General features: G+C 43.7%; 2 protein-coding genes and 1 long non-coding RNA gene across 3 annotated transcripts in view; all 3 read left to right on the plus strand.

Moving 5' to 3' along the window:
- Positions 1-13,414, plus strand: part of LOC100692857 (uncharacterized) — a 444,159-nt gene that overhangs the window by 137,827 nt on the left and 292,918 nt on the right. The window lies entirely within an intron of this gene.
- Positions 197-4,619, plus strand: LOC102083033 (uncharacterized). The gene is made up of 3 exons (XR_268512.2): positions 197-234; positions 316-351; positions 4,591-4,619. It is a non-coding gene; the product is annotated as an uncharacterized LOC102083033 (long non-coding RNA).
- On the plus strand, positions 5,710-6,416 carry LOC109202546 (mucin-2-like). The gene is made up of 2 exons (XM_019360282.2): positions 5,710-6,054; positions 6,174-6,416. The coding sequence occupies exons 1-2, from the start codon at positions 5,718-5,720 to the stop codon at positions 6,260-6,262; spliced, it is 426 nt and encodes a 141-aa protein (XP_019215827.1). The 5' UTR covers positions 5,710-5,717; the 3' UTR covers positions 6,263-6,416.

Below are 13,414 nucleotides of genomic sequence, written 5' to 3' on the forward strand. Positions count from 1 at the left end.
GAGGTAAAGTAGTGCTGTATAAGAACCAGTCTATTTACCACTGAACATGCTTTAATGTGCATGAGCACTTTTAAGAAAAAAGTGTTGCCTGGTAGCCACTACAGAGAAAAGCACACGGACCCTCTGACACATACAGAAAGAGGAAGTAGGACTATTTTAATTTCTGTCAAACTCCTGCTGATCTCATTTCAGTCAGCTGCAGGATGGAGGGAACATCTGTACAGATGCTGCTGGGTGAGTCTGACCTGCTAGATGTGTGTTGGTGTCTGAATTCTGAGAGATGATCACAGTTATTAAAGTTCATTTCTCTTTTAGTTTTGCTCTCACTGCTGGGCTGCACAACAAACCAAGGTCTGTCAGCATCTTTTATCAAATGTTATATTTTTGAAATCCTGAAGACTGTAAGTAATAATTATAAGTATAATGTCACGGTTCTGGGTCTTTCTGACCCAGCTTTTTGAGTTCTTATGTTTTTATATTATGGTTTATGTTTGAATCCTTTGTTGTACTGTGTTTGTTATTTCCCTAGATTTCAGTTATGGTTTTCATAGGTTTAGTTCTTAGGTTTTGTAATATGGCTTCACTGTGTTCCATGTTGTGTCTACTGTGCCTTTGTGTACCATGTTTCAGGTTCCTATGTTCTGTCTCCCCAGTTGCTGTTAAGTTTACATGTCTAGAGTTCAGTCAGTGTGTTTCCTGTTTTACTTTGAAGGTCTGTGTCTCATGTAATTGTTTCTAGTTTTGCTTCCCTTGTCTCGTCTCCTTCTGTGGCTGTGTCCGAATTCAGGGGAAGGATGCTTAAAATGCCATATTTGGATGCAATGACGTCACAGCGACGCGACGAGGACTGTCCGAATTCAAAGAGCACTCAAAATGTGGCGACAAATGCGTCCTACTTTTCCGCGAATTTGAGGCTTAGCTGTGTCCGAATTCAAAGGAAGGGTGCCTCAATGCCATATTTGGAGGCAATGACGTCACGGTGACGCGACGAAGGGTGTCCGAATTCAAAGAGTACTCAAAATGTGGCGACAAATGTGTCCTATTTTCCCCCAAATTCTAAGGATGGTCCGATATATCCTTCATGTCCTACTATATCCCAGGATTCATTGCGGGTCATAGAGGAGATTTGTTTCTTATAACGATGGTGGTGGAAGCAGGAGAGGAAAACACTTTCAAATGTAAGTATATGAAAATCTGGTTGTACAAAAGTTAAATTGTTATAGCGGTCGTGTTGTTAAGCTTTGGGCATCTGCATGTTTCTTTTATTTAAATAACTGTAAATCAGCTTGTATGGCGGGTCCCGTAGTTTGTCGTGTAATGCCGCTTACATACAGCAAATTTTGATTTTTTCAAATTGGTGATATGTTGTGGGGAACAAAGACCAAACGGCTTAATTTATGAAAACGAGGAGAAAACGATCACCTCTTCACTAGAGTGAAGAATTGGGCCTCTACGGCGTGGAGGTACAAGAATAAATCAATTTCCACATCATATTCATATGAGTACGGTCCTATTAACCCCCATGCTGTACAGCAGCGGTCCCCAACCTTTTTGCGCCGCAGACCGGTTTATGTCAGACACGGACCGGCCTTAAAGGTATCGCGGATAAATACGACCACATAAAATGATCCGACCAAGACAAAAACGGTGGTATTTTGTAAATATAATAATAAACGTGACTGTACTGTGTAATTGTGTAACTTTATTAGCAGCGTCCTCCTGAAAATGTGCCAAATTGAGAGTAACATCCTCCTCTCTACCGCTTAATGCTCTCTGGTCACTATGGTAACGTGTAAATATTTCTTTCAAAATAAGACACAAAACTACAACACGGGAAAGACCCAGGGAAACAGAGTTAACGATAAAACCCTGAAAACCATAAATTTCACAGCGGAGCCTTAACTCTCGTGGCCCGGTACCAAACGACTCACAGACTGCTGCTGTACAGAACCTGTGATGTCCAGACGGTATTCCTCTGGTGTTACCATGGTTGCCATGGTGTCCTTTCTTCTCTCATTTGTTGTGTCTGATCAGGACAATTCTGGAGAGGATGGGCCTGCAGGGGAAAGTCACCCCCTTGCAGGCCAGAAGACATGAGATAACTTTAAAGAATACAAAGTACGTATGTGTGTTATCAAGAAGATAATTCTTAAGAACACAAGTTAATAAATGTGCAATTACTAAGAGTTGTTGTGGCGTTTTTATTTGCCTGCTGTCATTTTTGATTTCCTCTGCCTTTAGGATTGCAAGTATCCAGGCTCAGGAGAGGGGGTCAGTGGGAAGCCCACTGCTGCTACTTGGCCCTGGTTTGCCCTCATGGATGAGGTGATAGGACAGATGCCTTCCATTAAGCCTCCTGTCCTAATTTCCTCTCTCCCTGAGGACACTCCAGGGCCAAGCGCAGCAGTGGGTGACCAAAACGACAGTGATGACGAAGCGGCTCAGCCACCTACGACAGGGAGGAAGAGGAAAAGAGACAGGGATGATGAGCTGCTAGACCTCATCAGAGAGGACATGAGGCAGCAAAGAGAGGCTGAGGAGAGGAGAGCAGGGAGAGGATGGACAGACTGTTTTCACTTCTAGAAAGATTAGTTTCCAAATGAGTTATGTATAGAGAAATTTATTTCTTTTAATATTTTTGTTACATTGTTATATGTGTTGCATTACTTTAAAGGTTTTATGTTATTAATAAATTGATTCAAACAAACAGTAATTGTCACTGAACTCAATTTGATTTACAGGCATTTGTAACACGTATGAACATAACGCTAACTTTGAACAATATAACTTAGATATTTATTTGATAGCAATAAAGTAAATAACAACAACAATTAAACAAGAATATTTCAAATACACAGTATGTAAAGATGGAAAAACAACATTTTCAGTTGTTCACACAGGATTAACCTGAGTGACCTGTTCCTGGACCGTTTCTTTAACAACTGTAATAGATTACTGGAAGTCTCTGGCAGTGTTGCTGAATCTGCCAGAGCAAGATCAGACGTGGATGGGCTGCTGCAACTGAGGGTGGTCTGCAAAGAGCTTTAGAATGCTTCCTCCCACTGTCCACTGCATCCTCCATCCACAGGGTTTGCACGTCTGGCTCACTCGTGGCTGCCACACCACTAAGATGTTTTCAGAAATATGCAAGCAGAAGATGGTGGATGCTATATTATTACTATAATACTTGTAACTCTGTAGCAGACAACAGTTTGATAAAGTGTTGTGTAAAAAAAAAAGAAAAAAGATTAGATTCTATACGTTTCAAAGATATTTAGTTTATATATTTTATATGATACAGTACATGTATGAGAATGACCGATGTTGTGGCAAAAAATGATCGTCTGCCAAAAACTGATTTCCGGTTTTTGCCCTAAACTGATTGCTCGTATTTAACCTGCTATGAATAACTTGTTGGTCTATAATACGTGAAACATTTCAAATGTGTCCCTCATTAGTGATATCAAGTCACTCTGAGCCACCAGCAACATTCCTGTAACAAGGTAGAAGCTGCAATCAGTTTTTGGCAGTGACTTTTATGTATCCTTTATTTATCCAGTTCCCAAACAATCTTGTTGACATTAGATATTTATTTTTTTAAGAGTAATCTGGCCAAGAGGACAGCAGACAGCGCAACAAATAAATCAATTGTACCTACATTACAACCAGTTATAAAGATACTTGAAGAACAGGTAATTATTATATATATAAAACACCTTTGTAAACCATGTTCACCGAAGTCTATTTACCAACATACATAAAGCGGAAACACATGGAAACATTGGAAATCAGTTTTGGCAGGCGAACGCTTTTTTGGCACCACGCTGGCAATATTTCAATTATCCGTGTAATTAGCTAAGTAATTCCTAAATGCGTGTAGATTAAAGGAAATTATTTTACCTGGATATGATTGTCTCTGATGAGCCCAATGTACAAAACGTGCGGGCGACGACGATAAGGTTTTTCTAGCTCCTCGAGAATTAAAATTAAAACGGAGCGACATTTCTGGGTCCATTTTGAAGTTTTCGCGCTGTGGCGCTAGCGACCGGGAAAAAACGCAGGTAAGGGCGGAGTTGAAGGCTAGGAGGCTGTCCACAGCCCATCTGTTATGTTGTATACTCATTGTTTGTTCAATAAAGTTTCTATGGAGAAAAAAAGGGGGCTGTCCACAGCCGCTCACTTCCTGACTACCCGTCTGTCTAAGGACACTACCTTGTGACGTAGGTAGGTAGTGTCCTTATGAGCATCCTTCCCCTGAATTCGGACACAGCCAGCGTCTCATTCCCTCGTTGTCCCTCAGTGTATTTAAGCCCTGTGTTGTCAGTGTCGTAGTCTCCCTCATGGCTGTGTTTCCATTGTGTGTCAGTCTATCCATGTCCCAGTTTAGTTATTCTGCTTTTTTCATACGCACACAGCTGAAACATGACATATAAGTGATTTCCTTCTTAAGGAGTGATGACTAAGGAGGATTTAAGAAGCATTACATTTGTAGAGGATCATGCAGTTTTTACAGACATCTTGATGGTCAAATTTTCATTAACAAGTAGAGGAAAAGAATGTGACTAAATATTTTTATTTAAGCCCTCACAGCTCGTCTGACTGTGAGTCCCAGCAGCTCTCAAATGTTTGAAGGAGACTTTGTGTCTCTGAGCTGTGAAGAAGACGACAGCTCTGCTGGATGGACTCTGAGGAGAAACACAAGCAAAGAAGCCAGGACCCAATGTGGAGTTAAGTGGGGGAAATCTACTGGGAATTCCTGCAAAATCAGCTATATCTTTCCATGGCACAGTGGAGTTTACTGGTGTGAGTCCAGAGAGGGTCCCATCAGTAACATGGTTAACCTGATAGTCACTGGTAAGCTGAGTGTGTGGAGTTAGTGTTGATGAAGCTGTGTGTAAATGGATGAAATGCTGTAGTTTGTCTCTGTGTTGAGGTGGATCAGTGATCCTGCAGAGTCCTGTCCTCCCTGTGATGGAGGGAGATGACGTCACTCTGCTCTGTAAAACAGACACCACCTCCTCCAACCTCCCAGCTGCTTTCTATAAAGATGGCTCCCTCATCAGGAAGCAGCCTACAGGTCACATGACCATCCAGCATGTTTCCAGGTCTGATGAAGGCCTCTACAAGTGTGACATCAGCGGTCATGGAGAGTCTCCATCCAGCTGGATCACTGTCACTGGTGAGGAGCATCACTCCTTTTTTTAACCAATAATTGCCCTTTTCCACTAGCACCTACTCAGTTCTGCTCGACTTGCTCAACTCAAATTTTAGGGTTTTAGTTTGTGGTACCCTGTGGGTTTTTAGTCCCTGCTTGGCTCCAAGTGAACTGAGTCACATGCAGTCTGTGAGGTCAACAGACTACATGCCACCTGAGTCTGAAATAAGCCATTGACTGAGCAGCAGGTATCTGATCGCCCATTTGTTAGTGTTGTGTCTGTGTCGCTTACAAATGTCATCATAGCCTTGTTGCTGTATCGATATCACGCACTTTAGGTGATACTCAGTTGTAATGGAAAACGATGGCAGCTGAGTAGAGAAGAGTTGAGTGAGGATGAGTAGGTACTAGTGGAAAAGAAGCTATAATAACCTGAACAGGTCAGATTCTCTCCGCAGGTAAACCTACAACACTGTCTACTACCACCAACCCCACCAGTGGTTTGCATATCTCTACAGTTACACCCACTACCACCATCACCCGAGCCCCAACCACCACTACCATGAACACCTCCACCAGATCCCCTCCAACCAACACTATCACCACAGCCAACAACTCCAACCGCACCAGGTCCATCACTTCTACCAATGCCACAGACCAACCAACCTCCAACAAAACCCCAGCCACCATTACAACAGCCCCAGGTGCTATTACCAGAGGCCCACCCACTTTTACAATGAAACTCAACATCACAACTGTGCCCCTTTCCTCCACTCCAGCCCCTGACTCCTCCTCCCTCCACCTTTGGTTCAGAGTGATCAGTGTGTTCCGAGGGATGTTCTGTCTGTTCTTCGTCTGCACCCTACTAATAGTGTCGTTATATCGACAAAAGGCTGCAGGTAACGCTGAATCATTTACCGGTCAATCAATACACTGATGATTAATATCTTTTTCTGTCTGATGCTTTATGTGTTAACAGCTGATACATTTTGTGTGTTGTCTTTGTCACCTGCTGTAGCTGCAGGAAATGAAATGGTGACAACCCCACGTGTCCAGACTGAGCAGGGATTGAACAATAATTATGACACCAGAGAACATCACCTCTAAACTGAACTGATCTCTGTTTAGCTTGTTGATTTTTCTTCAGTGATCCTCCAGTTTTGTTTTGCAGTCACTGTTTATGATTCATTTTCTTTTGATTTTACATTACTGTTTTAAAATGTGTGCTATGCATTTCTTTTATATATGAAACACCATTTATTGCCAAAGTCTGAAATGATGAAGCTTTTTTCTCTGCAATATAATTGTAACTTACACAATTAAAGTGTTTTGTTCAACAAGATTTTACAATAGAGATTGAGCCCCAGAAGGCCACCATGAAAGAGTTTACTGAGGTCAATGACAAGAACTAGGATGAGAACTACATTCAAATTCTTGTGAACTTCTGTCCAGTCAGACTTGATTTGAACCCCACTGAACCATTGTTAATGCTTCCAATGTTTATCAATAAATGTATACATTTAACAACTTTTCAGTAGGACTTTATGTACCTCCACAAAAAAACAGATGACAAACAAATATAGAATTGTTTTGTTAAATCGGTGGACTGAAATTGCATTCAAAAACAGACATAAATATAATTAACAGACATCAAACACACATTAATGCCATGTGTAAGTTAATCATATGAAAATAAATAGAATATTTAATGACTATTATCTGATTTTGGACTGCTTTTATGGAAACTAGTCTTGCTTAAAGTGGAAGGAGAAGTGAGAACAGCAGTGTTTTCAGGACATGCTGTTTACAGTGTCCACAGTCATCTGTAGTGTAAAATGTGCTGATATAAAACATCTTTGCTGGAGTCGTGGTGTAGAAAAAAAAAGTACATAAAAAGTATCTGTCTCTGTCTCCCTGTATATGTGTGTGTGTATATATATATATATATATATATATATATATATATATATATATATATATATATATATAAAAAACACCCAGCACGCCCCTACGGGCGGTTTATCCTTCAAGCTCGGGTCCTCTACCAGAGGCCTGGGAGCTTGAGGGTCCTGCGCAGTATCTTAGCTGTTCCCAGGACTGCGCTCTTCTGGACAGAGATCTCCGATGTTGTTCCCGGGATCTGCTGGAGCCACTCGCCTAGCTTGGGAGTCACCGCACCTAGTGCTCCGATTACCACGGGGACCACCGTTACCTTCACCCTCCACATCCTCTCGAGCTCTTCTCTGAGCCCTTGGTATTTCTCCAGCTTCTCGTGTTCCTTCTTCCTGATATTGCTGTCATTCGGAACTGCTACATCGATCACTACGGCCGTCTTCTTCTGTTTGTCTACCACCACTATGTCCGGTTGGTTAGCCACCACCATTTTGTCCGTCTGCATCTGGAAGTCCCACAGGATCTTAGCTCGGTCATTCTCCATCACCCTTGGGGGCATCTCCCATTTTGACCTTGGGACTTCCAGGTTATACTCGGCACAGATGTTCCTGTACACTATGCCGGCCACTTGGTTATGGCGCTCCATGTATGCCTTGCCTGCTAGCATCTTGCACCCTGCTGTTATGTGCTGGATTGTCTCTGGGGCATCTTTACACAGCCTGCACCTGGGGTCTTGCCTGGTGTGATAGACCCCAGCCTCTATGGATCTTGTACTCAGAGCTTGTTCTTGTGCTGCCATGATTAGTGCCTCTGTGCTGTCTTTCAGTCCAGCTTTGTCCAGCCACTGGTAGGATTTCTGGATATCAGCCACCTCCTCTATCTGCCGGTGGTACATACCGTGCAGGGGCCTGTCCTTCCATGATGGTTCCTCGCCTTCCTCCTCTTTCTTGGGTTTCTGCTGCCTGAGGTATTCACTGAGCACGCTGTCAGTTGGGGCCATCTTCGTGATGTATTCATGGATGTTTCTTGTCTCATCCTGGACTGTGGTGCTGACACTCACCAGTCCCCGGCCCCCTTCCTTCCGCTTAGCGTACAGCCTCAGGGTGCTGGACTTGGGGTGAAACCCTCCATGCATGGTAAGGAGCTTTCTTGTCTTTATGTCAGTGGCTTCTATCTCCTCCTTTGGCCAGCCTATTACCCCAGCAGGGTACCTGATCACGGGCAGGGCGTAGGTGTTGATGGCCCGGATCTTGTTCTTACCGTTCAGCTGACTCCTCAGGACTTGCCTGACCCTCTGCAGGTACTTGGTGGTTGCAGCTTTCCTAGCGGCCTCTTCATGGTTCCCATTCGCTTGCGGGATCCCCAGGTACTTGTAACTGTCCTCTATGTCTGCAATGTTGCCTTCTGGTAGTTCAATTCCCTCAGTTCTGACTACCTTCCCTCTCTTTGTTACCATCCGACTACACTTCTCCAGTCCGAACGACATTCCAATGTCATTGCTGTATAGCCTGGTAGTGTGTATCAGTGAATCGATGTCTCGTTCACTCTTGGCATACAGCTTGATGTCATCCATGTACAGGAGGTGGCTGACAACCGCTCCGTTTCGTAGTCGGTATCCATAGCCAGTCTTGTTAATGATCTCACTGAGGGGGTTAAGGCCTATGCAGAACAGCAGTGGGGACAGAGCATCTCCTTGGTAGATCCCGCACTTGATGGTGACTTGTGCTATGGGCTTGAAGTTGGCCTCTAGTGTTGTACGCCACATCCCCATTGAGTTCCTGATGAAGGCTCTTAGGGTTCTGTTGATCTTATATAGTTCTAGGCATTCCAGTATCCAGCTGTGGGGCATTGAGTCATAGGCCTTCTTGTAATCAATCCAGGCTGTGCACAGGTTGGTCAGTCTGGTCTTGCAGTCTCGGCTGACTGTTCTGTCTACCAGTAGCTGGTGTTTTGCGCCTCTGGTATTCTTGCCAATCCCTTTCTGTGCCCCACTCATGTATTGACCCATGTGCCTGTTCATCTTAGCCGATATGATGCCTGACAGGAGCTTCCATGTAGTACTGAGGCAGGTTATTGGTCGGTAGTTGGATGGGACCGGTTCCTTCTTGGGGTCCTTGGGGATCAGGACCGTCCGACCTTCGGTTAGCCATTCCGGGTGTCTCTCGTTAACTAGCAGCTGGTTCATTTGTGCTGCCAGACGTTCGTGGAGTGCAGTCAGCTTCTTCAGCCAGTAGGCGTGAACCATGTCGGGCCCTGGTGCTGTCCAACTCTTCATACTGGAGACCCTTTCTTGGATATCTGCCACTGTGATGGTTACTGGTTACTGGATCAGGTTGCTGTGGTCTGCCCTCACATCCACTAGCCACTGAGCATTGCCGTTATGGGTTGCGTCCTTCTCCCATATGCTCTTCCAGTATTGCTCCGTCTCCAGCCTTGGTGGTGCTGTTCTCTTATTGTTCCCTTGCCACTGAGAGTACACCTTTGCTGGTTCTGTGGAGAACAGCTGGTTTATTCTCCTGCCTTCTGTCTCTCTGGTGTACCTCCTCAAGCGGCTGGCCAAGGCTGTGAGTCTTTGCTTGGCAGTTTCCAAGGCCTCAGGTACGGACAGCTTGCTGTATTTCTTATGCACCTTCTTTGTCGCGCCTTTCTGCAACTCCGTTAGTTGGCTAACCTCCCTTCGTGCTACTTTGATCTTGCCCTCTAGCCTCCTTCTCCATGGAGGGTACTGCCCCTTGTGGCTGTTCAACTTGTAGCCAAGCATCTCACTGATCACTGCTGCTGTAGTGTAGATCAGCTTGTTAGTGTCGGTAATCGTGGTTGTAGGTATCGTCCGTAGTGCTGCATTAACATCATCTAGCAGACCTTCTGAGGGTACTTCACGTAATCTTGGTAACCGGCTACGGGGGATCCAGGTTTCAAGCTTGGCCATGATCCTATCTTTCAGGTCAGTTCCTCTCGCACTCAACGATCCTTCTCCTATCGCACTTGGGGCTATGTACCCAATCTCGGGTGGGGGTGATGATATCTCCCCCCTGACCTGGCGTCCTGACTCCTCCTTGCCGTAGCATTTTTTATGTTGTACCTCGTCAATCTCTAGCTGTGATAGCAGTCCCTTCTTTCGAATGTTAGAACACTGAGCTACTAGTTGTTTCGCCGTCATTGTGGATGTTGGGTATCGAAGAATCCATAGGCCCCTCATCCTATTCATGTAACCCCTTCCGCCAGGGTTACTTGCGTAGTAGCATTCCAACAACGCCCTGTTTTCATCTCTTGCCCACCGATGCCTTCTTGTTCCAGTAGCCCACTTGTCGTCAGGGTGCCCTGGTTCCTCAACACCTGACGCGGACCTTGTTGAGGCTCGCTTAGCATAGGGGGTCTAGCCTTAGGACCCTTACTGGATACAGACGCCCCCAGGCAGGAATCGAACTTGCGATCCTCTGCTCCAAAGGCGTGTAGTTCAATGCCAAAACCGCATTAACAAAACCGCATTAACCGCATTAACACGCCCCGTGCGTGGAGCTGCACGGAGCTAACGCATTAATGAGCTAACCATGCTAACACGTTGATGCCATGCAGCCTCACGCACGGGGCGTTAATGTGGTTTTGGTGTTAACCTCATTTTAACAAGATTAACGCTGACAGTGCTAATATATATACACATGTATATATACAGAGAGAGAGATTTATACTGACAGAATCTTTCATCTGGGATCATACTGGATAGTCTCAGCAACAAATGGCAGGATGCCAGAAGCAAAGGTTGTTATCAGGCCAAGCCCCACTGCACTAAAGGAAGACAGACTTTTGTCCTAATTTGCCTAGAAACTATGAATTAGGTAATGAAATAACCTGTGCTTTGTACAAATGACAGTCGCACATTGTATAATTTTGTTTTGCTATTCCTCTTAATGTTTGTTTAAAACATGTTTAATGGTGTGTTTGCTTTTGATAGTAGAGAAAGCTGAACCTGTCACGGTCCTGAGCCTGCCGACTCAGTGTTTTGTGTTTCCTTATGCTTTTGTTCATTCCGAGTATGTATTCTGTTGTGATTTGCCATGTGTTAGGTTTCTGTTCTTTGCCTGCCTGCCCCCACTTCTCTGTGTTCCCTCCGTCTGTCCATGGTGTCACACTGTTTGTGAATCTGTCTGTTTAGTTCAGTGTCTTGTCTGGTTCTGTGTCTGAGTTTCCTCTTTTATTGTGAAGGTCTCGGTCTGATGTGAGTGTGTTCAGTTTACGTTTCCCCTGTCCCGTCAGCTCTGAGTTCTCCCAGCTGTGTTGCCCTCCTGTTTATCATCCCCTGATTACTGGTGTGTGTATTTAAGCCCTGTGTGTTCTCCTGCCTGTTGCCGGTTCATCTGTGTTCCACAGTGTCCTGTTCCTCATCTGCGTCTCTCTGCCTCTCACCCCGTTCGTATGTTCTCTGGTTTGTTATTTAGTTTTCCCAGTTTAGGTTTGTTCTGTTAACTCTCTTCCCTCACTGCCTGTTTTTGCCACTCCACCATTTGTAAATAAACGTCACTTGAATCATCAGTCACTGCCTGCATTTTGGGTCCTCCTTTTCCTCCAACACCACACGGCTCGCCTCGGCAGCCGTGACAGAACCAAACAACTACTCATGGATCAATTATAGTATCATAAGATGATCATAGATCATGTAACGTTTAATGGTGTTTGTGTTAGCTACATACTTACAGAGTGCAAAAGGGAGAACTTATTGAATACATTAACAAAACAGTGGATTATACTCCAATTGTTAGTGTTCCTATTATATCTTTTGGTTATCCTTTGTTGCTTTGTGTTTCTAGATTTTCCATTTCCTCCTGCTTTCTCTGTTTTGCCTGCGTTTCTCATGTTTCTGTATTAGTCGTCTTTTGGTTACTTCCTCTTTTACTTTGACAGGTATATGTCTGATGTGTTTTGTTATGACTCCTTTCTGATCATATAGCCTTCCCTAAAAAACATTAAAAAAAGCAGAGAGGTGTATAAACACATAGAGAGTGAAAAAGATGATTAAAGAAGAAACAGTGCATCCTCCTGCAGCCTTGGGCTATTGAAGCATAACTAAGGGAGGGCTGCTAACTAAGTATTTTGTGATCTGAATTCATTACTGAATTAACAGCTTTCAGCTAACATCTGGTTTGCATAATGATGGAGAGGGCAATAAGAATTCATATTTTCTAGGAATCAATCACATGGTTAAGAATTTTAGTTACAACAATGTAAAGTAAAGCAAAAACAAAGACACAAAAAAGTCTGTAAAAGTAAATGGCCTGTATTAAATGGGGCGATTGTGGCTCAAGAGTTGGGAGTTCGCCTTGTAATCGGAAGGTTGCCGGTTCGATTCCCGGCTTTGACAGTCTCGGTCGTTGTGTCCTTGGGCAAGACACTTCACCTGTTGCCTACTGGTGGTGGCCAGAGGGCCCGGTGGCGCCAGTGTCCGGCAGCCTCGCCTCTGTCAGTGCGCCCCAGGGCGGCTGTGGCTACAATGTAGCTTGCCATCACCAGTGTGTGAATGGGTGGATGACTGGATATGTAAAGCGCTTTGGGGTCCTTAGGGACTAGTAAAGCGCTATATAAATACAGGACATTTAAAAGTATATTTCTGTACATTAATGTAACTTAAGCATAATAATTATTTATTTTGTAAGCACTTAAAAAATCCACCCTCCAAAGTAGTTCACAAAAGCAGCAAGTCAAACTATTCTGTCTGCCACTTTGGAAATCACACTGAGAAATAAAAGGGTTGGAGGTTAGGCTTGACATTTAATCTATTGTAAAGTATTGATGTCCATTATGTAGTCATACATTGTAGTTAACATTACAGTTACAGCTACACAGACAGACCTTTAAGAAAAAACTGTTTAATTATGTTTTCTAATGTTTAAAGAAGACACTGTAACACGTTTCTTGTTTAGAGAGAATTATAGATATGAGTCAGACCCTACTCACCACCTGCGTCACCCTCGGATACATGCTGTGATAAAGCTTCAGTGAAAATAATTCTTCCACTATATACAAACCCAAGATATCAAATATCTGCCGATGAATGTTCACTATTTCAATACAACAACCATTTGCACGCCTTGTTTTTAGCCACCAGGGGCCAAATGTAAAAATGATTTAAGGTCCTTTTTTAAATCTTTATCTATGTTCTGACTGAGTGTGGTCTGCAAATAAAGACAGCACAAATTAGAAAACAGAAAAGTACTCCACAACATTAATATGCCCTTGACTTTGGTACTTTGCATGTATCACTAGAGGGCATCAAAGCACCTTAGAAAGTGAATCTTCAGCCCTCTTCAACTTCAACCCTTAATCCAAAGACATTCTTAACTTTAATACAACCTCTACTATGTCATTTTCCTG

The sequence above is a fragment of the Oreochromis niloticus genome, linkage group LG3 (assembly GCF_001858045.2).
Source record: "Oreochromis niloticus isolate F11D_XX linkage group LG3, O_niloticus_UMD_NMBU, whole genome shotgun sequence".
Lineage (NCBI taxonomy): Eukaryota > Metazoa > Chordata > Actinopteri > Cichliformes > Cichlidae > Oreochromis > Oreochromis niloticus.

What these genes read in the sequence shown, in the direction of transcription:
- LOC109202546 (XM_019360282.2), top strand. Translation starts at nt 5,718, where the DNA reads ATGAACACCTCCACCAGATCCCCTCCAACCAACACTATCACCACAGCC. An exon ending in ATATCGACAAAAGGCTGCAG is followed by an intron (nt 6,055 to 6,173) that starts GTAACGCTGAAT and finishes CACCTGCTGTAG; the next exon opens with CTGCAGGAAATGAAATGGTG.